Source organism: Natator depressus, chromosome 3 (assembly GCF_965152275.1).
Source record: "Natator depressus isolate rNatDep1 chromosome 3, rNatDep2.hap1, whole genome shotgun sequence".
Classification (NCBI taxonomy): Eukaryota; Metazoa; Chordata; order Testudines; family Cheloniidae; genus Natator; species Natator depressus.
Window position 1 is genome coordinate 132,223,996 of NC_134236.1, and position 27,864 is coordinate 132,251,859.

At 38.4% G+C, this 27,864-nt stretch overlaps 1 protein-coding gene across 6 annotated transcripts in view; it reads right to left on the reverse strand.

The window, feature by feature from the left end:
- SIPA1L2 (signal induced proliferation associated 1 like 2) overlaps nt 1–27,864 on the reverse strand; it is a 236,318-nt gene that overhangs the window by 24,286 nt on the left and 184,168 nt on the right. For 4 of the 6 annotated variants that reach the window (XM_074948842.1, XM_074948846.1, XM_074948845.1 and 1 more), the window contains 7 exons: nt 27,431–27,514; nt 25,706–25,806; nt 25,041–25,144; nt 21,364–21,752; nt 14,724–14,948; nt 10,620–10,773; nt 7,820–8,039 (listed from right to left, as the gene is read on the reverse strand). In XM_074948842.1, coding sequence (XP_074804943.1) covers nt 7,820–8,039; nt 10,620–10,773; nt 14,724–14,948; nt 21,364–21,752; nt 25,041–25,144; nt 25,706–25,806; nt 27,431–27,514 — 1,277 coding nt within the window. Of the gene's footprint in view, nt 1–7,819; nt 8,040–10,619; nt 10,774–14,723; nt 14,949–21,363; nt 21,753–25,040; nt 25,145–25,705; nt 25,807–27,430; nt 27,527–27,864 lie in introns of all 6 variants that reach the window. The other 2 variants (XM_074948841.1, XM_074948843.1) reach the window with 1 other exon arrangement.

Genomic DNA, 27,864 nt, shown 5'->3' on the forward strand with positions numbered 1-27,864 from the left:
TGTTTGTGAAGTCCGTGCTTTTTGGTACAGTTATTGATCTTGTGACTTCCAGTTCTTTTATATAGAAGACACCATGACCATACCATCAAACTTTATTCATTTTCACTTCCCTTTTATTATTGCAGAGAAGTGATATAGAGCAATTTTGATAGCATTTAGTTTCAGCAATTTTTTATTTAAAACTTGTAGATTCCAAAGCAGTTCTCCTGAAATCAACTGACATTAGTGCCAGAAAATCTCCCTATTCAGAGAGAGGTTTCTTATTTATATAAGAGTAAGCAGATTTATCATATCTGGTCCACCCTGCTACCAAGGCAACTATCCTGTTTCTGTCAGTGGGCGTTGTGAGTTCTCCTCTCATGAAGAGATATTATGGGAGTGGGGAAGTTACTACATATTTCATGTGCCACATACTGGGTAATGACGTGAGAGGACTCCATCTTTTGAAAACTAAAATTGACTCATTATTAAGAGAACTATTTACAGAGATGCTGCAACTGCAGCTGGCATTCAAGCCATATGCACACAACTGGTGTCCTTATGCCTCTTCCAAACTCTTCCCTCCTGCAGCCTCTGCTCTCCGCTCCAAGTTCCAAGCAGCTTGCAACACTGCACACAGCTGAATTAATTTGTTCCTCTACAACATTCACTTTTATAGGCAACACTGTGTAGATCAATATATCAAGTTCTCTTTGAAGTCATGACTGTGAGCGCTCCCCAAGCTAAAAGATCCATAGAGGATATCTCAAATCACCCTTGCAAGGGAACGCAAGCACCCCATGCACTCCAGCAACAAGATCTTTGCCCAGCAATTATCTCCATATGTAAAAGACCCAAAATAATAAAGTAATAGAAATGTTACAGAGCATTCAATTTAGAAGAGGATGGTTGGCAAGTTATTACATATTTATTTTCAGAGGGCAGTTATAGATAAGTAGTTCCCTCTTCTTTGAAGGTAGCCTTCATTAAAGATCCCCTCTTCTGGAGATTAAAAAACTCCAGGATTATTGAAAACAAAACAAGACGACGCAGGTAGAATGTGAATATAGGGTTAATGTACCTTTATTCTGAATAGTGGGATACCAGTTTTCAAGTTAACCATTTCGCTAAAGTAGGGTTGTCAAACGATTAAAAAAATTATTCGCAATTAATCACACTGTTAAACAATAATAGAATAACAATAATTGAAATAGTTTGGGATATTTTCTACATTTTCAAATATATTGATTTCAATTACAAGACAGTATACAACGTGTACAATGCTCACTTTATATTATTTTTGATTACAAATACATATACTGTAAAAATGGCAAAGAAATAGTATTTTTCAATTCACCTAATACAAGTACTGTAGTGCAATCTCTTTATCATGGAAGTTGAACGTACAAGGGTAGAATTATGTACAAAAAACCCTGCATTTAAAAGTAAAACAATGTAAAACTTTAGAGCCTACTCCTACTTTTTGTTCAGCCAATCGCGCAGACAAACAAGTTTGTTTACATTTATGGGAGATAATGCTGTCCGCTTCTTATTTACAATGTCACCTGAAAGTGAGAACAGAAATTCGCATGGCACTGTTGTAGCTGGCGTTGCAAGATATTTATGTGCCAGATGTACATAAGATTCATATGTCCCTTCATGTTTCAACCACCGTTCCAGACAACATGCATCCATGCTGATAATGGGTTCTGCTCGATAACCATCCAAAGCAGTACGGACTGACGCATGTTCATTTTCATTATCTGAGTCAGATGCCCCTAGCAGAAGGTTGATTTTCTTTTTTTGGTGTTCGGGTTCTGTAGTTTCCACACTGGAGTGTTGATCTTTTAAGATTTCTGAAAACATGCTCCACATCTCATCCCTCTCAGATTTTGGAAGGCACTTCAGATTCTAAAACCTTGGGTCGAGTGCTGTAGCTATCTTTAGAAATCTCACATTGGTACCTTCTTTGCGTTTTGTCAAATCTGTAGTGAAAGTGTTCTTAAAATGAACAACATGTGCTGGGTCATCATCTGAGACTGCTATAACATGAAATACATGGCAGAATGCAGGCAAAACAGAGTAGGACACATACAATTCTCCTCTAAGGAGTTCAGTCACAAATTTAACTAATACAATATTTTTTTAACTAGCATAATCAACATGGAAGCATGTCTTCTTGGAATGGTGGCCAAAGCATGAAGGGGCATATGAATGTTTAGCATAACTGGTATGTAAATACCTTGCAACGCCGGCTACAAAAGTGCCATGCGAATGCCTGTTCTCACTTTCAGGTGACGTAAATAAGAAGCGGGCAGCATTATCTCCCATAAATGTAAACAAACTTGTCTGTCTTAGCGATTGGCTGAACAAGAAGTAGGACTGAGTGGACTTGTAGGCGCTAAAGTTTTACATTGTTTTGTTTTTGAGCGCAGTTATGTAACAAAAAAAAAATCTATGTTTGTAAGTTGCACTTACATGATAATGAGATGGCACTACAGTACGTGTATTAAGTGAATTGAAAATTATTTCTTTTGTTTGCCATTTTTACAGTGCAAATATTTGTAATAAAAATAATATAAAGTGAGCACTGTACACTTTGTATACTGTGTTGTAATTGAAATCAATATATTTAAAAATGTAGAAAAACATCCAAAATATTTAATACATTTCAATTGGTATTCTATTGTTTAACAGTGCGAATAATCAAGATTAATTTTTTTGAGTTAATCATGTGAGTTAACTGTGATTAATTGACGGCCCTACTCTAAAGCTATGTAGATATCTTTTTTTTTATCTGCAGAGAAGTAAAGGAGGAAAATAAGATACCCTAGAAAAAGTTTCCACAATAGACTAAATCTTGACTCCTGACTGGAAGCTGAATCCGAGCAACAGAGTATAATCTGAGTATATTCAGTTAACATAAAATGCTGCCTTGTAAATCTCCAAGATAAAAACAGATGAGAAGTTTGCTGCCATAACAGATTCACTCCACACCAAAAGGACCTTGACATGACCTACAAGCTGCAGGCCTGCCATGGTATAACAATGAAACAGATATTGAGAAATGTGGTCTCCTTGGAGACCACACAATCTATTGAGTTAGTGTCAACTGAAACAAAGGTGCATGTATTTTTTAAGGGCTTTAGTTCTCTCCAAATAAAAGCCAAAGGATCTTTTGGCATCAAGTTTATGGAGAAGAGTTTCACCAGGATTAATAAGCGGGTGTGGAAGAATGCAAGCAAGAGGACTGAATGATTGAAGCAGAACTCAATTACCATCTTAGGTCATTATTTGGTATTTGTCCATAACACTATCTTACTTTTGAAGGGTTTAGTTTAAAGTGAACCAGTCATTAGAACGTGAAACTCAATCACTGTGAATGGAAGTCACTGCAACCCGAAAAGTGATTTACCATGTAAAAAACCTTGATTTCAGAGGTTAGCAAGTGGTTTGATAGTAGCTTTCATCAGCTCAGTTAAAACCATATTAACAACCCATGACACAAGGGTTTTTCTAATTTTAAATGTATCACGTGCCACATTATCCTAATGGTTCTGAAGGATCAGTTGATTACCTACTTAAGGATAAGGATCATTGAAAATAAGGATCATTGACCATCCTCTCCTAAGCTTAGTCAGAACCTTTGCTATCAGAGATAATGGATACATATGTAAACTTACCTCAGCAGTGAATAAAAAACAAAGTGTCTGTTGGCAGTGCATTTGCTTTCTGGTGCCTCATGAAGAACAGTGGTATTTTGTACAGAGGTGTTCTGGAAATACCTATCTCCAGTGTTTCCCCACTTGATAAATCTACCACCCCTTTATCCAGGGAACATTCTTGTGCTTCATTACTGATCCATGTATGGGTTTTCCTTTCCTGTCTGAGTGCCAACTGACAATGTCTTAAGACAGCATCCAATTTCACACTTGCAATGCTTCTTGACACAGGAGACATGAACTTATACCACCCTGCGTATCTGCTAATAACACGTTCACCGGGCAATTCAATCAGGATCTGGTTTTAGAACACTACATGGACAAAGATCTTTGTAGAATTTACAAAGATCTTTGTCCATGAAAGCTATGTAGGTCCTCAAGATGGACTGTAAACATTAGGAACCTTCATTCCAAAACCTTCAAGCATTTTAAATCAGGGTGAGGAACAGAGATCTCTCTAAGGATATGTCTTCACTAGCAACGTTAAGTGCTGCCGCAGCAATGCTTTAACGTGGCTGTGTAGATGCAGCACCAGTGGTTAAAAAAACCACTTCCAAGCAGGGAGTAGCTCCCAGCACTGGTGCACTGTCTACACTGGCACTTTACAGCACTGAGACTTGCAGTGCTCAAGGGTGTGTTTTTTCACACCCCTGAGCGAGAAAGTTGCAGCGCTGTAAAGTGCCAGTGTAGACAAGCCCCAAGATATGCACCTGAGAGGACATGCACTAGTCTTCCTAGCCCTGCAAAGTGCTCAGTGAGTGCCATTCAACAGGGGCAGCCAAAACAGCTGCAGCTCTAAATTGGGCTCCCTTCGCTCTCTCTGCTGTAGTCTCAGCGAGAGTGAGAGGAGCCCAGATTAAAGCTGCAATTCTTTACCATGCCTAAAATGTGGGAGGCAGAACCAGTAAAGGCCTGCAGGGAGAATAAGTGAGGATTTCAGTGCTTTCCTTCCCCTCCCACTGTCTCCAACTGCCACATAGAGGGCTTCAAAAATCCATTTGCAAGAAGTGAATAGGAATTTGGAATGGGTAAATGAGATTACTGGATCCAGGGAGCAGAGCAGAGCAAACAGAACTGCTGGTTCCTTCCCTCCAGGAAAGTAACAAGTCTAGGAGAAAAGGAAGATGGAACGGGAACAGAATGGCTCAGGAAGTTTTGATGGAGCATATGGGGAGTAGCTGGGAACAAGCCTGTGAATGCATGCGGTTGAGCAAATTGCTGCAGGTATGAATGAGTGTATAAGCAAATGGGCTCCTTCACCTGCTCCAGAACAGAGTCCATACAAAAGTTGCGTCACGTAGAAAGTTACCTTCATCACTAGCTTTTGGTTGTATTCACAAAAGGGATTAAAATAAGCCACCACAAAATCCATTTCAAGTTTTCTGTCCAGTCTCGGCTTCTCCCATCTGTCCAAAAGTCTGACAACTAACATAATTTGCTTAATGAAGGCATCAGGCTAATCAATAGTTTATGGTGTTCCAGAGGTCGAGGAGCTGGTTTAACAGCACAAATACAATTGAAACTGAGGTAGCTGGAGGCCTTGGACAGTTGCAGTCTCCGGGTAGAGGGCAGAGCTGGCTGAAAGCTGGGAATTCAGCAGGCTCTTGGTGCAGACTTGCCTTGGCACTTGCAGAAAGGAAATGCCTGGTTTGAAAAAGTGTCTTTTTTGAAAACAACCAGAGGGGCAAAGATGACGTCTGAGCTTCAACATGTTCTGTTGACACGCATGCAAAGGAACAGCTTTGGGCCTCACATGTTGGGCCTGTGCAACTCTTGGAGGTATCAATTCAGAGTCTCGATACCCAGCTGTTACTTTTGATCCTGGGTCACTTGAAGCCAAAAACTTCAGGCCCTCTGGGCCGATTTCACATTAGACTTACATGAAACAAGAGAGGTGGCCGGGGAGCTTTCTGATGCTTTATCTATGACTTGATGGTTCACAGTGACATTGCCAGCAAATCTCAAAGTTAAGTCTGTCAGTCTGTTCTGAAGCACATAATTCAGTAGTTAAGCCTGTCCATGAAAGACATGGTCTGGACAGTTTTTTATTATATTATTAGTTATTATTATTTCTTTGATCTTCCTCCTGTCCATCCCTGCAAGACTTCAGTGGGACTTAAGCACTTAAATGACTTAGGAGCACAAGTCACAAACTCCTATCACTAGGTGCCTAAATACGGAGTTAAGAACCCAGTTTGGCTCCTATTTTTGAAAATTTTGGCCTAATTCCAATATTAAGGTACCTAAATAAAAGTGGCTAGTTTTTCAGAGAGCTGCTCCCATAAGAACATACTGGGTCAGACCAATGGTTCATTTAGCTCAGTATCCTGTCTTCCGACAGTGGCCAATGCCAGGTGTCCCAGAGGGAATGAACAGAACAGATAATCATCAAGTGATCCATCCCCTGTCACCCATTCCCAGCTTCTGGCAAACAGAGGCTAGGGACACTTCAGAGCATGGTTTTGCATCCATGCCCATCCTGGCTAGTAGTCACTGATGGACCTATCCTCCATGAACTTATCTAGTTCTTTTTTGAACCCTGTTATAATCTTGGCCTTCACAACATCCTCTGGCAAAGAGTTCCACAGGTTGACTGTGCATTGTGTGAAGAAATACTTCCTTTTGTTTTAAACCTGCTGCCTATTAATTTCATTTGATGACCCCTAGTTCTTGTGTTGTGAGAAGGATTAAACAACACTTCCTTATTTACTTTCTCCACACCACTCATAATTTTATAGACCTCTATCATATCCCCCCCTTATTCGTCTCTTTTCCAAGCTGAAAAGTCCCAGTTTTATTAATCTTTCCTCACATGGAAGCTGTTCCATACCCCTAATCATTTTTGTTTTCCTTTTCGATGTACCTTTTTCAATTCCAATATATCTTTTTTGAGATGGAGTGACCAGATCTGCAGGCAGTATTGAAGATGTGGGCACACCATGGATTTATATAGAGGCAATATGATATTTTCTGTATTATCTATTCCTTTCTTAATGATTCCCAACATTCTGTTATCTTTTTTGACTGCCGCTGCACATTGCGTGGTGCCTAAATTTCAGCACCCAGGTCTGAACATTTTGGGTTTAGTAGAGGTATTAGTATTTACCATCCAAATATTTACTTTACAATTATTCTAGAGTAATCTTTGCCATCTATACTGATGGAATATATTCAAACAACAAGATCTTATCTAACATACAAATGAAGAAACCTATTTAAATCAATTTAACTTATCCCAAGACCACTGTTTCTTGCGACTAAAAAGTGATAAATGAATTGCTAAGTGCAGGGGTTCAATATTGTACAGAATATTGTGGAAAAAATCTCAGTAGATTCTATCTTGAAAAGCGGGACAAGGATCACAAGTGTGCATTAAGTTTTAAGATGTCGTCACTAAGGTGAATGGGCTATCTTCATATCACACTTAATAGACAATGAAATTGATAACACTAATATATATTTGTTAACAGTTTGAATGCACTAGAAAAACAAATAGCAACAAAATAGGGAAATCAACTTAAATACAATCTCGTGAGACAAAGCTAGTTAGCTTTATTTAGCTAGATCATTCATTGGACTAAAATAGAAAAATGAAAAGAGCTGTCTTGAGGCAAGCATTCTTTGCCTATCACTTGCTTTGTGAAAATCTACGTTTTGGAAAACGTCTCTCCAAAGCTGAAAAAAAGTTTGAATTCTGATCACTAAATCAAATATAAACAGGCACTACTGACGAGACTTGTTATTTGCTAAGGTCTCTAGAACAGGGGTTCTCAAACTGGGGGTTGTGACCCTTCAGGGGGTCACAAGGTTATTCCATGGGGCGGGGGTCGCAAGTTGTCAACCTCCACCCCAAACCCTGCTTTGCCGCCAGCATTTATAATAGTGTTAAATACAAAAAAAATGTTTTTAATTTATAAGGGGGGGGGGGTCGCATTCACAGGTTTGCTGTGTGAAAGGGGTCACCAATACAAAAGTTTGAGAAACACTGCTCTAGAACATAAAATGCTGAAATAATTATGTAACTTGCCATTAAAAAAAAAATTATTTTAACATTTGGCAATTCATTTGAGTTCACTAACAGAATCTGAAACCTGCTCATAACATGTTCAATCACTTACTTCTTAGATTTCCCATTCCAAGAGCCAGACTCATTCTGGGAGGCAGAGTGCTGTGATATGGTGGGGTGGTGCTGAACAAAATATCATTTGGCAAGGCTTGATCAAGCATTGAACTCCGTGAGCTAGCATATGAAGATCCTCTCCGATTACTACATATGCTCTCATCAGAAAGGGTGCGATAAAGCGACCTCCTTGGAGATAGGTTCCCATAAAATGAAAGCTAAATATTAAAATAGTTTTAGAAAGGTGAATTGGTAAAGAAATGAAAATACTGAAGATATTTTACTAGTTAAAATAATGTATATGATATTGTGAAAACTCTTGTAGTATTTCTGTAGGCAGGCATAAAATATCATTTTGGAATTCCTGAACTTGCAATAGAAGATCAGATATTAGTTCCATCACATCAACTCTCCTGCGGCCTCAATGGAGTTATTGAATTGGATTTTTATATTTCCTCTTGACATTTTGGAACACATCACCATGAATTAATTAGATACTGTATTGTTTTATTAATTCTGAAATGTTAAATGAAAGCTCCATAACCCTATGACAGTAATGGGCTTCCAGAAATATATATATAAGGTTACCATCTCTGGAAACATTTATTCAAGACCATACATAGGACTGCTTGATTTTAATTTGAAATGACTAGGTTTTAATATCAAGCCATTCTGAAGTGATCAACTATATGTGAAGTGCAATCTAATTTATATGACAATAAAGCTGATTTAAATCATTATAGCTGTCTAGATAACATGAAATACGCTTAAAACAAGATAATAGAGTTCAGCAAAAGAGGTTTTATCTTTTATAAAATTACTTAAAATACCATCTCAATGTCTAAAGTAAAATTATATCTGATTGCCCTAACTGGATCACACTTGGCTATTTCACTTAAGAACCCTTAAGAACACTTAAGAATTCTATAGCAGTGCAAAAATAGTTACTCTGCCTGTCTACAGAGGCAATTTATTTGTACAAACAAATGATTTTAAACTTATAAGAGTCCAACATCCTGACCTGCTTTCTTTATAAATAGTTTAGGCAGCACACTTCCTATACTGAATACACATCAAGTAAGTATAGAAGCACTGGCTTTTTTTAAAACAGTGAATGTAGCGCCAGAGTTAAAAATATCTACATTGTTATATTTCTGACAAGTCTTCCTAACTGATGAATACTTCTCAAAGAAACAGAGGGAAACATTCAATAATGCAAAAGGATAATATGCTACGTACAAAATAGTTTAATATACACTAGGGCCCCATTTCAGGAATGTATCCCTTTTCAGGACAGCACTGAAGCATGTACTTAACCTTAAGCATGTGCTTAAGCCCAACTGAAGTCTATGGGGTTTAAGCAAATGTTTCAGTGATGTCCTAAAGCATGAGTTAAGCACATGCTGAAATTCTTTCCACAGTCAGGGTCTAACTACTACTATATGCTTTCAATATCGAGACCCTGATTCTGGAAAACATTTAAGCATATGCTTCAGTCCATCCTGCTTTAGGACAGCACTGAAACATTTCCTTAAACCCCACCGACTTGTTAGATTTAAGTACATGTTTCAGTGCTTTGCTGAAGAGGAATGCTTTACTGAATTTGGGCCCTAATCTGTATTGAACTATTTTTTACAGAGTATATTTCCCTTTGCATGATTGAATGTTTCCCTCCGTTTCTTTGAGAAGTATTCATCAGTTAGGAAGACCTGTCAAAAAATAACAATGTAGATATTTTTAAATCTGGTGCTACATTCACTGTTTTAAAAAAGCCACTGCTTCTATACTTACTTGATGGGTATCCAGAATAGGAAGTGTGAAACCTGAGTTATTTATAAAGAAAGCAGTGTAGCCATCACCTTAGAGTCAGAACTGCAGTCCAATTAGTTATTATATTAATAATATGTCATTGTAGGAAGAATATAATAAACAACAATTCTCAGCTATTATTCCTAAACTTTCAGAGATTTTATATCTATATATGTATTTAACTATATATATGTTAAACATAAACAATCTGACTTCTTTTAAATTAAATTTAGCATGTATGAGGTTCCCACATTACCTATTTACATATGATGAACATGTTCTTTAGTATGTATTATGGACGTAGTGGATTAAAGTACCACTGAGTTAAGATCTATTTTAAGAGCATTACTTCAAGTAATTAAATTGCTTGTGGTGCCATTTGCTCTTATGCAAAAAATACCGTGTCACTGGTACTTGCTGTTCAGAAAGCATACTGTAAGTTCAATATCAGTACTTTAATGAACTTTTTAACATGAACAACATTGTCTTTGTATGACAAAATCAGATCACAGCTTTCTGTGAGCGGACTACGAGACCTTTCCAACTAACTACTTGTAATTAATATCTGTATATCACTCACTCGTACAAACTTCAAATGGGCGTAGCTGTTGCTGGGAACCATGAAAGCCATGCCACTTTATTCAGTTTCCTAACTTTAGGCACCTAGGTTTTAAAATACCGACCTTAGTCTTTGGACTTATACTCAAAATTAACTAGGTGTTTGTACTAAAAAGCTCAGCTTTCAAATTTGAGCAGAAGCATGCTTAACAAACACTGAATTTAATCCACAATTTCTACATGCTAGTATCATTTTATAGAACAGGGTATGCTTATTATATGAATTACTGTCAGAATCCATAGTTTATGCCTAACATGTTTGGTTTATATAGAATGATCTTGTCTAATCTAAATCAATTTCAGAACTAAAAGTAGATGATTTCCGGGTAATTGCCTCTTACATGTGTAGAGCCAAAAAAAGAGTAGCTCACCTTTCTTCTACCCTCCTCCAGAGTGAGGCTATCTGGCAGCATCAGCTTCAGAAAATCTTCTTTGGACAAGACTTGCTGGCTTTCAGTAACTGCACTCCTCACAGAAGTCTGAAGCTGACTTGATGCAGACATAGCATCATCCTCACCATACAGTCTGTTGAAACAATTGGTATATTAGTATGGTAAGAAGTACCGCTCATGGATTTACAATAGTGCATTTATTTTCATTTATGAAAACTAAAAGTTGCTGTATGGCTCTCCCTCTTTGCATAGTGCATTGTTACCATCTCCCCCAATCATTTTAAATTTATGAATTAGTTTCAGTTTCATGATGGAATTTTTAAATTATTCAAAAAGTACTGAATTCCCAAGAAACAGGAAAAAACAAGCAGCAATATTTCTCAAAGCCTGCACTGCTCTTTTGTGCACACTACAGTTCTCTATTGTCTTGTTTATACTTGAATAATTTATCACAGATCAAAATATTTTAACTTGTGCTTCCTGAGCAAATAAGAAAATCAATATCTTGTGGTGTGAAGCTGTAAGCAGCATCACAAGCTGACAAAATCATCATGGTCATCACAGGTAGTGCCGAAGGTTCACTTGTAATCAATTCTGCCACGTGCCAAGCGCATTTTATTATCAGCAATTTCACAAAGCTGTTTGGATAAATAAAACAGGTGTCGTCTTTAATTATCAGCATACAAAAATATATGTACATTCAACAAAAGAGTGTCAAACTGAATTACTGTCTTTCAGCTCCCTTCCAGCAAGAAAGGAGAGAGACGATCTTAAAAGGTTTACTCTGGAAACGGAATCTGAGAAGCTGGAGATTCCCAAACACGCAGTGCATACATCTGAGACCAATTACTTACTGCCAAGTGCAGCATAATCAGCGATTGTATCCTCAGCAGAGAGGAAATAGGCTTTGCTATTGTAAATTGTAATTCTCAGTGAATTATGTCTTACGGTGGCACAACCTTCAGCAAATGACCTGATTTTCATCACCACTGCTAATTTAAGATACTATTTTATTTCAAACTAATTATCTTTGAAATAGAGTGCCTTCTCTTCCCCCTTGCTCCCCCCCCAACCCCCCAACGATGCATGGAAAGCTTTCCTAGAGAGAGAAAAAGTTAAGCATTGCTCTAATGCATAGAAAATTTATGAGAATATTTTTTGGTATGTGCAGTGTGGCCAACTTTGATTCACACTCTTCAGATGGAGCTAGTCCTCACAGACATTTTTCAAAGTTCTCGCATTTTTAGTCCAAAGGGAATGCTTAATTATGTAGTTTTCAATAAAAGTTTTCATTTCAAACCAGTGAGAGAGGTTGCAGCATCTCATTATGCAGAGGCCTGTGGGACAAAAGAGACTGCCACACTTTTAAAGTGGCAGCACTCTTATGACTGAACAATCTAGTGAAAGTGTGCTTATTCACAATATTAAGGCAAAACAAATATGCAGAACAAGAAGGCCACAACTGGGAGCAGTTGGTGCTCATAACTTTTGAAAGTGAGGCAAGTGTTGAAATGTGGTTTTAAAGAGCCTAAAGTTAAGCTCCTATTTTTGAATATATAAAATTTTGGTCTATATTTTTACTATAGATTTTGCTATAAATATTATGCAATATATACGAAACATTTACAACATTCTAGATTTAATATTAATTTCCCCCTCCCACAGAATAAAGGATAGTCCACATATCACATTTAAAAATAAACTATTGCATGTATCTTGCTGCCAGTCTGCCAAGATACACAGTGCTTTCTACTATGTAGAAGGAGGCAGAATTTGGTTATTTATACTCAATAGGAAAGTAAGGGAATCATCATGGTACATGATTTTGAAGAGAAAAATAATATAACATTTTTTTTATTATTACATGGCAGATCCAAACAATAGTTGTTGCTCCTATTACGCTGGTGCAATAGGAAGGATGCAAAGCACCAGCTGTAACCAAATTTGAGTAACTGCACCACATTCTGAACCAAGGCTTTCGCTTTTGCACAAGAGGAAGAAGCTCCTCCTGAACTTTCCTAGTGCCAGGCAAGATACATTGCTGTTTATTAGAGGTGGTTGGACATTTTCAGCAAAATGAAATGTTGCTGAAAATATGCTGTTTCATTGAAGCCAAAACATTTCACAGAGATGTACAGACTTTAATCAAGTTTTGAGAGAGATGTGCACTCACCAGACGATTAGGGCCCTGACCTGGATTGTGGGAGACCTCGGTTCAAGTCCCTGCTCTGCCTGATTCAGAGCACACCATCCTAGATCACTCTGAATCAGGCAGAGCAGGGACTTGAAACTTTGCCTCCCACATCCCAGGCCAGGGTCCTGACCACATATACATACATACACCTGCACGATGGCCCACGCTGTCTTAAATGCTGGTTTGAAAACAGATCTTTTGATAATTCCATTTCTGTGCAAATGTTGTAAAGGGTTTGTTTTCATTCCAATGCACAATGAATACAAATTCTGAAACCTCCAAAATGAAATCTCATCTGGCTCTAATGTTAATTTCACCAGCCCCTTCATCTTGGAAACAGTTTCCATAAGGGGATGATATGTGCCGAGGATTGGAAAGAAGCTGGGACTCCTCAATCCTTTTGATGTTTCCTAGCTCTAGAAACAATTGCTGAAGGGTCCAACACTCAAGTCAGAAAGGCCTCTGCTTCCACTGAGTTCCACATGCCTGCAGCGCCACATCTCTGTGCTTGAAGAGTGATTTTTGGAGCTTTGGGGGGCTCTTTCTGAGGCAGGGCCTGCATCTTCAGTATTTCTCTGGCATTTTTTTCTCCTTCTTACATCTAAGCAGAACTGAGTAGTTTTTCTAAGTGCAAGAGTCAGTTCAGAGAGAAAATAAATGCCCAAATTGTGAGACACCTCCACTCCCAAAACTGAGTGTGGCCTTTTCATCAAGTGCCCCAGGACCATCCAGGGCAGGATTAAAGCAATTGAGGCGCTCCACTACATAGTGCTTCATTCCTGTACCACGACTCTGCCCTCTACCCACACTTGCAGTGACACTGGGACCTCAGAGATGGGCAGTGGCATGGAGTCCCTATCTACCCCCCAAGAATAGTAGCAGTAGTTCCAGCAGGGTCCCAGTACTTAGCTCAGCAGCCTGGGAGTGTTTAAATTGGATGAATGAACGGGTTGGGCACACCGCATTTTCTTCCTACCATACACAGTCCTCTGATGAGATAGTGCTGGCATGGCCCCCTACTATTTTCAGGTACAGCTTAGTACCCGCTTGAGATAATGGGGCTGTTTGCACTCTCACAGCTATTCTGTCATTGTCTCTGAAGACTATGGCAGACACTGCTGCATCAGTTATGATCAGTTCATGTTTTTGAGCTTTCCCTTGCAGCTATAAAGGCTAGAAATATTTTTAAAAGTGAAAATTGTAATTCTGATGCAATTGCATAATTCCAGGAGCTGGACAGAAGTGGAGTGTCCCTCCACAAGATGACTCATAAGCAACAGTAATTTCAATTGACAAGACTCAAAGGTGTTTTTTTTTTTTTTAAATCTCAACAGTACTCTTCTTTTTTTCATCTCAGATCAAAACCAGCATAGAAAAATCTTGAATTAAGGTTTATGGAGCTGGGGCCTTCGGGTCCTAACCCAGGAGGTCATAGCCAGGAGCAACCTTATTTACAATCCCTTCAATGAAAGTTAAGCTTTTTGAGAAGATACTTAGGTTCTCCAGACCTGAATGGGGTTATGCCTAACTAATCCTCTTCAAAATGGAATTTCATGTCTTTACAACACAACTGTAATTTTTGGCCAGATTAACAATGCCTTCTTCTCTCATTTTGCTTCACTGGGCAAAAGGGAGGAGGTTCAGTAGGAAAGAAACGAAGAGAGAAAAAGGAAGGAGGAGGCAAAAGGACCCTCCAACCAATGATTTTCTTTGACCTGTGTCAAGATCTCTGGTACATAACAGAAGGAAAAAAAAACAGACAAATATTTCAAATAAAGCTGAAGACAAGGAGAGGCATTTTATACTTTTCAAATAATGAGAAAGTTAAAAACTTTCCCCACGCTATTATATATATTACTTTCTAAAATAAGAATAAACATAAATCTTACTCTTGGCATTGAGAAACTTCAGATTCTTCAGGCGTAGGGCTGCCTTCTGACTTCTTCCAACCAATGACATATTTGCTCACTGCTCCTTGTCTGTGGTGTGATTTTGATACAGACCCAGAGATCTGTTGACCGCTATTCTGTGACACTATGTAGACCTTGGAGGTATCTAGAGAGCCACTGTTTTTAGAACAATGTGCTGAAGGGCTTCCTGAATGGTGAGACCCACTGAAAAGGAACACAGAACAAAACTGCAGTGCAATAAAACATCAAGGACTTTAGACTACAGCCAGCTATGCAACCACAATTCTTTCTTTTAAATTTTCTCTAAGGTCAAAAATCAAGGCAGCAACTTTAATACGTTTTATGTATCGCTAAATCACAGTTATCAACTCTCTGAGCACACATTCATGAACACACGCATGTGTACACACTCAGATGGACTTCACAGGACAAGCATTTTCTATCATTGAACCTATTGCAATGCCAAGGCAAACCAGTCTGATTTAAAGACAATGAGCCAAATTCAACCCTGGTGTAACCCCATCAATGCCAAGAATTACATCAGGAATGAACATGGCCCCAGAGGATTGCCTGAACTCTGAGAACTTCTAGACATTTCCACTTGGCAAGAGTAATGTTAAAACACATCTGCAAAAGGTAGGTGCTTGATTTAAGCTTTCTTTTAAAAAATGTCATATGAATAGAAATAACTTTCACCCCAATGAAAGTGGCAATGAAAACAGTTTTCTGGATTATTTTAATGTTCTCTTGCATTATTAATAGTGCTAGCAATTATTAATGATATGTTTCATCAGACTCTCTCAAAGTACTTTACAGTCAAATTAAAGCAAACAACATCTCCTTGAGGAAGGCCTTATTTTACAGATGAAGGAACTAAGGCACCAGTAAATATGACTTATTTAAAGCAATTTGTTAAGTCAGTTGCAGAGCTGGGAACAGAAGTCACAGCTCTGACTCTCAGTCCTGTGCCCTAACTACCATACAAGGCTCATTGCTAATCCAGTCATAATAGTGCTGTGCTCATTCATGAGAGCCAGAAAGTGACAGTGACTAGACTTGTTTCATTGTTCATGCTGAGTGAAACGTAAATGGTAAACAGTATAGATATGTTTTGATTGACCTGAGTTTTCTAAAATACCTACTAGGAGCAGAGAGGGAAGATAATAAAACATTTCTCCCCCCCCGCCAAAAAAGACAATGGATTACTGATACACACACACACAGCATGAACATTCAATTATTAAAAATGATTAACACTGGGATATAAAGTATTGGTGACTTACCCCTTATTGTAGATCACTTTTTCACCCTCAGTGGATGATAGAACAATTATATTTTTTTCCCCTAATTTTCTCTGATTCTCTTAGTTGCCAGGTGTAGCCAGATGATCCACGGGCAGGATTATGCTTGTCAGAAAATGTGGGTGGGTAACTTTAAAGGTGATCAGTAGCAAGCCAGAAGGAATTTGACACATGCCGACTCCTACTCCAGGAGAAGATTTTGTGAGGAGCGGAAATTGGGGGCACTGCTGTAAGAGCAGTGCCTGGAATTGCAGCTCCTCAGCTTCATCAGATTCTGGAGCAGGGAACAACCTGTGGCAGATTTACCTCCACATACCCAAACAGAAAGAGGGAAGGGGGATGAGGAAGATCTCCCGAAGGATATGCAGAAGGAGCAATTAGAGAGGTAAGAAGAGAGCCAGGACAGGACAGTCATGAAAGACAAGGGAGGACAAGATTTCAAGAAGAGCACAGTTGACTGTATCAAAAGTGGCTGACAGGTCAAGCAGGATGAGGATGGAGTATTGGTTCTGAGATTTGGCTAAGAAGAGGTCTTCAGAGAATTTGGTGACAGTTGTTTCAGTTAAGTGCGAGGGTAGAAGCCAGACTGGAGAATCTAGGATGGAATTGGAGAGAAACTCCAGACAGTGACTGTAAACAGTACATTCAATGAGCTTAGAAATGAAAGGGAGATGGGAAAAGGAGTGGTAGGCGGAGAGGCAAGTGAAGTCAAGGGTTTGTATGTTTAAGATGGGAGAAACTAAAGCATGTTTGTACTGAGAGAGAAAATAACCAGAGGACATTGGGAGGTTAAGGGAGGGAATAAGAGTGGGCCCCCGCAGGGAGATCAGGAGATGGGATGGGGTCACTGGAGCCAGGGGACGGTGGAAAAGAGCAGATAAACTTCTGCCTCCATGGCCAAGGAAGGAGGAGATAAAAGTTTGAGGTGGCGAAGAGAGGGGAAGAAAAAGGGGAAGGGAAGGCAAGCCAAGGGAAGGGAAATGTCATGTCAAATTTTGTCAATTTTCTCTTGAAAGAAATCAGCGAGATAGTGTGCAGAGAGAAGTGGTGGGAGGAGGTGAAGGTTTGAGGAGTGAGTTAAAGGTGCTGAAAAGGCAATTGGTATTGAAGGCATGAGATTCAATTAAGTTGGAAAAGTAGAGCTATTCAGGAAGGCAGCAGAATTGAAAGAGGAGAGAATGAAGCTGTAGCAGAGGGAAGTTGGTCTGGTCACTGGATTTCTGCTAAAGATGCTCTTCACTGCGAGTGCAGGAGTAGAGGAAACAGATGCTGGGGTAAGCCACGGCAGGAGGTTAGCAGGATAGATCTTGCGATGGGAGAGAGAAGTATCAGAAGGAACTTTTTGACATAGATTTGTTACAGCATCAAAATTAAAGTATATAGAGGCTTCTCCATCTCAGGTTACAGATTCAGTATGACCTTGCCTCATCCAGTGGCATGCTGGTTACTAGCTTTTGATTCCAAAACTATTGACTAGCTAGGAAGGTAGGTATGCAAAACTATTTGAAGTTAAATAAAGCTGTTTGTAACAGTACAGTAACCTGATTGAATTTGGTAATCCAAGGGTGTAATTAGAATTTTAAAAAATGAGAGAGCAAGACAGACAATTACACAGCTGTAAAAAACAAGGCTGTACATATTTCAAAGGGATCTGATAGTTTGTGATGTCATTACACACAATAGGCTTGATTCTGTAACCCTTATTCAGACAGATTAATACTTTCTTCAATGGGACTACTCAATATAAATAAAGGGTGGTAGAATCACGCCCAATATATCTATATTCAACAGCATTCCTGGGTTGTATTTCATCCTTTTAATAAACAGCATACAATTTTAACAAGGAACCATTGATTTTTTTTTTTATATAGGAAATAGCTTTCCACCAGCCTGCCTGTTTGTTTTAATTTGTGAGCTATTTATAGTTACAGAAAACATTTATTATTAAACATTTATACTGTGGTAATACCTAAAAGTCACAGTAGGACTCTGACCTGTTTGAGTTAGTCACTGAGAAAATACAGAGTCAAATTCTGAACAGTTAAGGAATATCATACTGATAAGGATTTGGCATGGGGGTGACTTGCCAGTCAGAACACAATTCACTTATATATTAAAATAATGAAAACACCGTATTTCACAGTAGCAATATCACAGCTGTGAAATAAGACTCGTTTCTTAAAGTTTGTTTGGCTACAGTACATCAGATCCTTAGAGGTGCTTAAGTATCAATGAAGTATGGTTTGTGACACAACTCATTTGAAGAGTTGTACCTAAAACAGGTAGCCCACATGAAATACAATTTATGATTTTTTTTTATAGTAACATCATTTGGTACTCAAATTAGGAATAGATATTTTTAAAAAATTATTACCAAAGTGAGATTGGACAACCCTGAAGAGAGAGTCATGATCTCTTGAGTTTTAACTGGCTCTGCCATTGACTTAGGTAAGTCATGTGAACTCTTTGCATATCAGTTTTTCATCTGCAAAACAAGAACAGATTTTCCTGTCTACCTCCCGGAGGTGGATTGAAGATTATTTAATGTCTGTATGGCATTTTACATGTTTAAAATGCTATGCAAATAATAATTATTTCTATTCTATTCTTCAGAAATCTATTTCAGCCCACTGTATCTCCAGAGTTCGTATTCTATTATGTATGTATATAGTATTCAATATTGGAAAGTATTTACTGAGTAGTCTTCCTGCCTGTACACTACTGTATCTTCTACAGTTTAGGAGAATGATTATGAAATTAGATGAGACAAATTTACTGAATACAGAGGGAGGATGTTGAATGCAACTCATTGTTTTTTCCTGTACTGGTTTGCATTGAAAATGGACGAAGAGGAGCAAAAATGTGCAAATAATTTCCCTTTAAATGACTCCACCTTACCGAACAAAAGCCTTCAACATACATTCAAAAGCAGCACCTTCAAAAACACCAGAAAATGGGAATTGCAAGATAAAAGCGACCAGTTGTACGAGTCCTCTCACACAACACAACTCGCTTTAGAATACACACACTGTACACAAATTCCATATACAGTCAAAGGGCAGACAGCAAAATCCATCAAATTCAATCCAACATAAATATATTTTGCCAGGCATCTAACACATTAATTTAAATTAAGGGGCAAGGTATGCAATACAGCTTCACTATACACAAATATAAAGAAACAGATATTTCCAGTGGAATTATATCTGATTGCTATAGCATTAAATCCTTATGTCATCAGTTGCATTGTACTGAAAGAGCATGTGCAGCCAAGTGCTTCTTGAAAAAATGTGCTAATCAGAGAAAGGGGTGCCAAGATAACTTGACGGGTTTCTTTTTGAAGCTATTACAGTTATTTAAATTAATTGGAATAATGGAGGCAGTGATACTAATGCAAAATTAACATTAATAATATAAACACACTGTGCTGATATTTTACTAATTTACAAACTCATTTTGCACCCATTCCAATATTTTAATGATCACTTGATTGCCAGCAGGACAGAGTATAGTTTATTTATTTATTCCATCTTAATAGCTATGCTGCTGAACTGAAGCGTCACGATACAGTGGAAAGAAAAGGAGTACTTGTGGCACCTTAGAGACTAACCAATTTATTTACAGTGGGATTCTCAAGGAATAAACTATATACTTATTTATGAGTAGGTTTTTCTATGGTGCTCATTGTATTATCTGACATCTCCACCAATATTAATGAACGTATTCTCCTAACACGCCCATGCAGTAGGTGTTTATTCTCCCAATACTCCCATAGTGCTATCCAATTTTGTTATTCTCTTGATTAAGAAATGAGAAAATGTTGTACTATGCAATACATAAATGACAAATGCTTTATCCAATTAATCCCACAACCCCAGAACACTCAGGGCCCTGCAGCTATGCCACCTTGTGCTGTGCTCCTGACAGGCCACACAAGCTACACAGGGTCAGATCATCTGAGTACATTTCTGGGAAGACCTCCACAAACACACAATAGGAAATGGTGACGATGAGTAGCTGACTTTCGTCCACACAAGTCAGTATAAATGTTTGCATGAGGCTCGCAGCAAACATGTGGCTCACTGTGGGCAACACCCTGAAGGATCTTGAGGTATCTGTAAAGCATCCAAAATTGAGGTGTGTGATTGTGAAGGGAGTTAGAGCTTGTCAACATGGGAAAGTTGTACCAGTGTAAGGTAAGATGTGAATTTAAACAGCTATAGTTATACTGGTACAATTCCTAGTGTGGACATGCTTACTTTGGTAGAAGTATGCTTTTTTCCCCAATTTAATTTATGTTGCTTTGGAAGTGGTTTAAGCTAAACTGAAAAAAGACATTCTTATTCCAGCATAATAGCATCCACACAAGGACTTATCCTGGTATAACTACATTGGTTTAACTACATCAGTATAATTATACTGGTATAACTGTAAAATTTTCCCATGTAGGCAAGCCCTTCGAAAATCATGGATGAAAGTATCCTGTTAAATAGGAGAAGGAGGAATCTACAAGGTGCCGCCACATAGGGCTGCAATAAAGGGGAAGGCACTTTGATTGTCCAAGGTGCTTGGTTATCCCCACAAAATTCTCAGTGAACATGAAGCAGATTGTACTCCTCATCATGTGTCACTGTAGCATGACAACTAAATATCACAGCAGCATTTTATTGTGGCCCTACTGGAAAGTCCTTCCTCTCCAAAAATACTCAGAGGGGCCCTACAGCACAAGTTTGACACCATTGTGTGAACTGGCCTTGACTGAAACAATGGCTCATCATTTTGCTAGCTAAACACTCCCCCTACCCAGTTCAAATTGATACGGACATTATCATTTCCTGTCCTAAATGTTTGTCCAATGTAGCCAAGTGCCATTAAACAGGTACTGCATTTTCACCTCAAAGGGTAAAAGTGCTTTGGGGTTCTTTGGGGAAAAAGTGCAATATACATGTAGGTTATTATGCCTTTCAAAGTGGGTAAATCTATTTCAAAGGAGTGATATAGACTCAATAGATTGTGTGTTCCCCCAAAGATACTAAATGCTCTTACAAATTTTTTAAAATTTTTGTGTAACTAACACCTCTGGATTAGATTTTTAAATAGAAATTCGTACACAGAGACACACCCTCTACACACCCTCTGTAACAGACTCATGGAAGGTGAGGGAAAGCCTTTTGCTGGCTTCTTCATATATGTATTGAAATATAAAAAGTTAAAATTAATAAGCGCATTTTCAAGGAAGAGAAACAATGAGCACAAACAAAAGCAAATGCTCTCAGTCACTAAGTTAATCACCTAATTTGTATAGAAAAACTACATACCTAGAATGAGAGGATATTTCACTGAGGTCTCCCATGCTACCTTCAGCTGTATGACTGCTAGAAATGGCAGAAGTATAGCTATGTACAGCATACATTTTAGCTTGTTCATCATCTTGCCCAGGAGTTTCAGAAGATTCAGTCCACTGCTCAGCCCGACTGTGCACCCCAGACCTGCTGCCAGCAAGGTGTAAAGGAGCCATAAGAGGAGCAGGCATACAAGGAGCTGTATCAATTCCACTGTCAGTAGAAGCCCCTTTAATATATGTTAATCCAAGCAATTCAGGGTCCATCAGGTCTCCGGAGCCAAAGTGCTTTTCATCACTATTGCTCGACGTATTACTGGACAGGGTATTGCTGCTGGAGTGACTGGAACAGTTTTTGTCTCCAATCTTTAAAAAAAACAGAAAGTTTATAAATATTATTTACTTCCGTTTAAGGTTACTTAATTTTCTTTATTCAAAGGTCATTTAGCCTGCATTTAATACTTGGCACAGCATTGTTAAATACAAACACCAAATACAAAAGAAGCTAAATGCACAACCAGCTTCTATGAAGTGAACTGCACAATTGGCTAGGTGTATTATGGGACTTTTCTTTCCTCCAAAATAAGTCTATTGTATTGGTAGGTAAATAGACATTGGACCATTGGTTTGATCTCCTATGGCAAATCCCATATTCACATTTAAATTCTTTGATTCTGACATGCTTGCATCCATAAACTATCAGTTGTGGATAGTTAAAATGAACAAACCACTGAATTAGGTTCTACTGCAGTTCTGAAGAACAATGAAGACTGAATTACTGTTACCCTCTCTGAGTAGATGAAATATCCAGTTTATTGGATCAGGTGCAGCATGTATGACTACTTGAAATGAAGGCAAGTGAAATGTGTTTACCAAATGCAAGTGACTTGAACCTCTGGAGGTTCAAGCTCAGTGTGACTGCTGGACTAGAAGAACTGTGTCAGACGAAAATTTGAGGGTATTTTACAAAGAGCTGAATTCATTTACCTGTGAGGCAAGACAGCCAAGACCAGGCCAGATGAAGCCTAGGTAAGAAGGAAAGTAGGAGGGTAGACCGCTATTTTTAATTAGATTCCCCTTCCAGCAAATGTACATAAGGATACATCATTTGTTATACACCAAACTGTTAGAGGTAGCCCTTCTGAAAAGACCGCCTCACCTAACTGCACATTGACAATTAACAAGTCTCAGTATCTGTTTGAAAAGTTGCTACAAAAAGAGGGGGTTTAAGTTCATTATGAACCTTATGGAGATGGTTTTCAACTTCACTATAAGGGAACTAGATGCTGGAAATGCAAATGAACACATTTCTAGGGATGGGATGCACAAGGATTTGCTAGAGAGTTGTCTAGCGCAGAGGTGCTTCAGTTTGGACCACAAATGCAACATGGCATCGAAGAGGAAAGAAACCATTAGGAAGGAAGGGCTCTAGTCTATAATAAGTACCTGCTTGGCACTGGAACTGGCACAGAGGATTGGGGTGAGCTGGCGAACAGCACCTTTGCATGCTCTCCTCTTGAGATCAACAAGCATACCTCAACTACAGCTCAGAGTCAGGTATTTCCATGTGCCACAGCCACTCTTCATAGGGAATCTCAATGTGGCCTTAACAGCGACCGAACTCTGTCATGACATGATGATGTCATGGAGCAATTAGAACTCAAGTATAGTAAATCATCAGGACAAGATGATATTCATCCAAGATTTCTGAAGAGCAAAGACACTGAGGTGGATATGCAACATATCCCAAACAGCAACATGTGTTCCTGAAGACTGTAAAGTTGTTCGTTTAGTGCTCATCTCCAGCAAAGGACAATCCAAGGAACTGGGCAGCAAAAATGATTGGGGTATGGAACAGCTTCCATATAAGAAGAGATTAAAAAGACTGGGACTTTTCAGTTTGGAAATGAGACTATTAAGAGGAGATATGATAGAGGTCTATTAAATCTTGACTGGTGTGGAGAAAGTGAATAAGGAAATGTTATTTACTTCTTCACATAATACAAGAACTAGAGGTCACCCAATGGAATTAATAGGCAGCAGGTTTAAAACAAACAAAAGGAAGTATTTCCTCACACAACGCAGTCAGTCTTTGGAACTCTTTGCCAGAGGATGCTGTGAAGACCAAAACTATAATAGGGTTACAAAAAGTAGATAAGTTAATGGAGGATAGGTCCATCAGTGACTATTAAGGATGGGCAGGGATGCAACCCATACTCTGAGTGTCCCTAGCCTCTGTGTTCTAGAAGCTGGGTGTGGACACCAGTGGATGAACTACTTGATTGCCCTTTCTGTACATTCCCTCTGAAGCACCTGGCATTGGCCACTGTCAGAGACAGGAAACTGAGATAGATGGACCATTGATCTGACCCAGTATGACCGTTTTTATGTTTTTATGCTTTGGATAGGCCTCTTTCAGTTTTGAATTAAGTGACTGATTGAGTAATTCAAGGATAGAGTAATGCTGTGCTGCATTCAAATATATATAACCAAGTCAAAATAAATGTATGAAGTTCAGTGAATAGAACAGTATCTCAGGTATTGGTACTGGGTTTAATGATATTCATTCTGCATAGTGACTCAATCCTCAAACGTCTGGGCAATTTCTCCTTGCCTGAAAACATCAGGAAGTAATTTCCCCATGTGTCAGATTGTATAGTACTGTACACAACAGCATTATGAGGGTCTTTTTTCAAACATCATGGACCAGATTCACAGCCTGTATAAATCAGAAAGCCAATTTACTCCAGCTGAGAATCTGGCCCCATAATCCTATTGAAATTAGTACTTTTTACAAGTAGCATCATACAGTTTCCTGGTACATCTAGCAAGACTTCTGTATTAAAAACACACAAAATTCTATTAAGGGAACATGGCACTTTACTATTATTTTTTTCCTTTCCCTAAACCATAGGACACTGGCCACTGCTAAATGCAAGCTACTGAACCAGGTAGACCAATTATCTGATCCAATACTTCAACTTGTATGCATCTTTTCTTAAGGCAGCCATAGCATTTGTATTAGATTTAGAAAATGAATCTGTTTAATAACTTAACTTCTAATCCTAGTGAAGTTAGCACATTTCTTAGTGCACACCACTTAATCCAGCTGGAAATCATTAAAAAAAACAACCAAAACAAAACAAAAACAGGCCACCACTTTCACACCCACAATTAAAAAGGCATAAAAAGAGAACATTTAACTAGATACAGTCTTTAGAGGTGGAAACTTTGCCCAAATAATAAGAAAGCTGATTGCTGATAATTATAGTACATATGTTATCCCATACAACATGTCAAGAAATGGCATGCATGAATGTAATGTGTATAATGGGAGGTGCTCCTATGACTGAGCAAACCAATGTAAATGAAGCTCTCGTCAGACAGCAGAGAAATGCTCACATTAGTAAGGATTTTATCCCTGCAATGTCCCAGAAACCAGAACTTGACCTTTTTAATGCACTTAGTTTGAGAATACTGCATCCATTGCTGAATCAGAGATCCTTGCATAGCTATGCACAATACTATTAGCCTCTCAAACTCCAAACTGTACTTCAGGAATTACTAAAATGTATTTTAAACATTTAAGATTCTTGCAAGTGTCTTTTCAGACCCAAGTTTTTAACAGCAGAAGAGAAGTTTGAACAGACTTACATGAGAAAGTTTGCTTGGCGAATCCTTGCCATTGCCTTCTTTTGGTAAAGCCCGGTCTTTGTAGGAACTCAAGACTTTGGTGGATGGTGTATGCCACTTCGTTTCTGCCATAAATAATTGTATTTTAAATTTCTGATTTCTAAAAGTCTAACTTGATTTCTAAAATGAACATACTGTACAAAGGGAAAAGCACATAACTCAGTGCTTTAAGCATCAGGTTTAAGACAACTAAACCCTGTGGAATCACAGGTTCAAACCTTGGCAGACTTTCCTAACCCTTTTGTTGTTCCAAGATCATTAATTAGAGTTCTATGCAGTCCACTCTGTGTGAAGCTTTTGAATGAAACCTTAGAAATCAAAGTGTTTGTTCTGAGCCTACTTTAAATATTCCATGGCCCTTCCTATAAAAGAGTAAGAATTTGCCTCAGTGTTCTTTGGTCAAAATCTATCCTATTCTGACTATTACACTGCGTTTAGTTTCCTCTTACCACCTCGGAGGTGGCTGCATTTCACTGATGCTGCATTCATTTTGAAGCACTTTAGGATCCTTTGGGATGAAAGGCTCTATATAAATTGAAATTAGGATCATCATCAGAACCAGTAGTTAACTTTACTTGTATATCCTAGGAAGATTATTTACTTTTAATATATGGTATTATTATTACCAGCATATCTGGTTGCTTCCAAAGTTTCCTCTCGTTCTCTGCCTCCTTCACACTCCAGTGGACTTGAACCTTGGTGTTCATGAAGTAAAGGGGATTGGCACCTTGTAACATAAGCAGACGATCAAGTTGTTTCTTTCTTAACTACAAAACTGGATTATCCCACAAGGAACTTTCCAAGGTAAAAATCTTTGTAGGTCATTAACTGTAAACAATCACTACCACCCAGCAAGCAAATAGTATTGGGCAATTTGTTACTCTAAGTAAAAATATCTAAGTGTAAGTTTCTTGGCAGAACACTGTTTAGGATTAATTATAAACAAATAATGCTAGATTAAAAACCCCTACATTTTTGGGGCCAAACATTCAAAGCCCCATACAATGGATGGACCATGAAAATGCATCAACTAGCTGTTCCATGGACCAGTTCCCACTTCTATGCACACAAATATCCGACAGTATGTGCAAATGTAGGATTCTACTAATGAAATGGGTGCACAACATATTTTGCATCTACTGAACCAAGGTTTGAAAATTTTGTCTTTTATTCAAAATTGGAATTGATGGCTCTACACACACCAGTACTAAATCCATTACTTGAAACACTTCCACTTTCACAGATGTCAGGCACTCTTAATCTGAAATTCCTTGAGCAGGTTCCAAGACAATACACATATCTGCTACATGGGATATTTTACACATAATCAAACATGTCAAGGCAATATTCTGCTGATCACAGACAAGAAGATGATTTGTGTGTCCATATTTTATTATAAAAATAACTTAATTAACTCTGAGTATCATGTCTCAAGTGTTTTTAAATTAGGCAGCTTGTGTATTTCTGTATCTCAATATTTAACAGCAAAAATGTTACCAAGCAGTAGATACATGCAACCAAAGTGCTACATTCACAGTAATGAAGAACAGATCTCACATAGAAAATATGTATTAGAATTGAGTTAGTTAACTTTTTGGTGACCTTAAACATTTAACATACTTTTTGGGAGGGGTTCCTATTCACTAACAGCTCAATTGTGAATCCTCCTGTGCAGGGAAGTAAGGGGAAGTAACAAGCCCCATTAACACTCATGTGAAAGAACTACCCATATTGCTGGAGCCTGCCCGGGGAAAGAGACCAGCTGCCATGGGGATACTACTCAGCCTCCCGTGCAAGTGGATAGGAAGTAGATGTCACTGGAGCAAGTGCAGAGGGAGAAATAATTTGCACCAGTAAAAGGACTGACACAGAATATTACTCCCACTAAAGCAAAGGGAAGTAGAAACCAGACTGGAACGGAGTCTCAAGCTGGTTCCCGAACGTAGGCTGTCTTAATCCAGAACTAAAGCACTAACTAGTGTGGTTCCCAAACTGTGTTTGTGTACAGATTGCATGAGAGTCCCTGCTTCCTGTTTACTTAGGGAAGTATCACAAGTACTTTTCCTGATCCTCATTAATTTGCAAGGGATCTCAATTTGTGGGTAGAAATTCACAAATTTTCCACATTAGTTTGAGGACCAAATCCTGAACTCAATTACAGTGGTGCAAATCTGGAAAACCACCACTGATTTACACTGAGGTATCTCAGATCAGACTAGGCCTGTGATGCCCTCTATTTAAAACTACATTTCCATTGCAAATGGGACTATTTAATATTTAGCTTGTACATAAATTCTGTTTCATAAAGAATTATATATGGGAGTTGCAGTGAGATATAAAATCACCAGTACCCGTCATATCCCACTTGCTGTCTCCACTGGCTACTCCCGCTGGGTCCTGGGTCACTGGAGGAGGACTGGTTGCTCGGTGAACTTCTGTAATGTTGACTAGAATCATTAACAGTGCACTGAGGTATTTGTGGAGTTTCAACATCTTTAACTAGTCTGTTATTTATTTATTTTACAAATAAATTCATTTTTATAATTAAAAATGAGGCACACAGATTGCAGTTTGAATACTTTAAGTATATTCCTATTGGGATTTTACAGTTAGACTTATTTCCTACAATTCATGTCATTTAAGCATTTTAGAAAATAATATTTCCCAGTTTGTTATTGGCAGGATATTTCCATATGTAAATCTTAAAAAGACACCATGAAACACAAAAGCAGAGAACAGACTAGGTTTTAACAGACTAATGGCCAAATCCCACTCTCCTTATTCA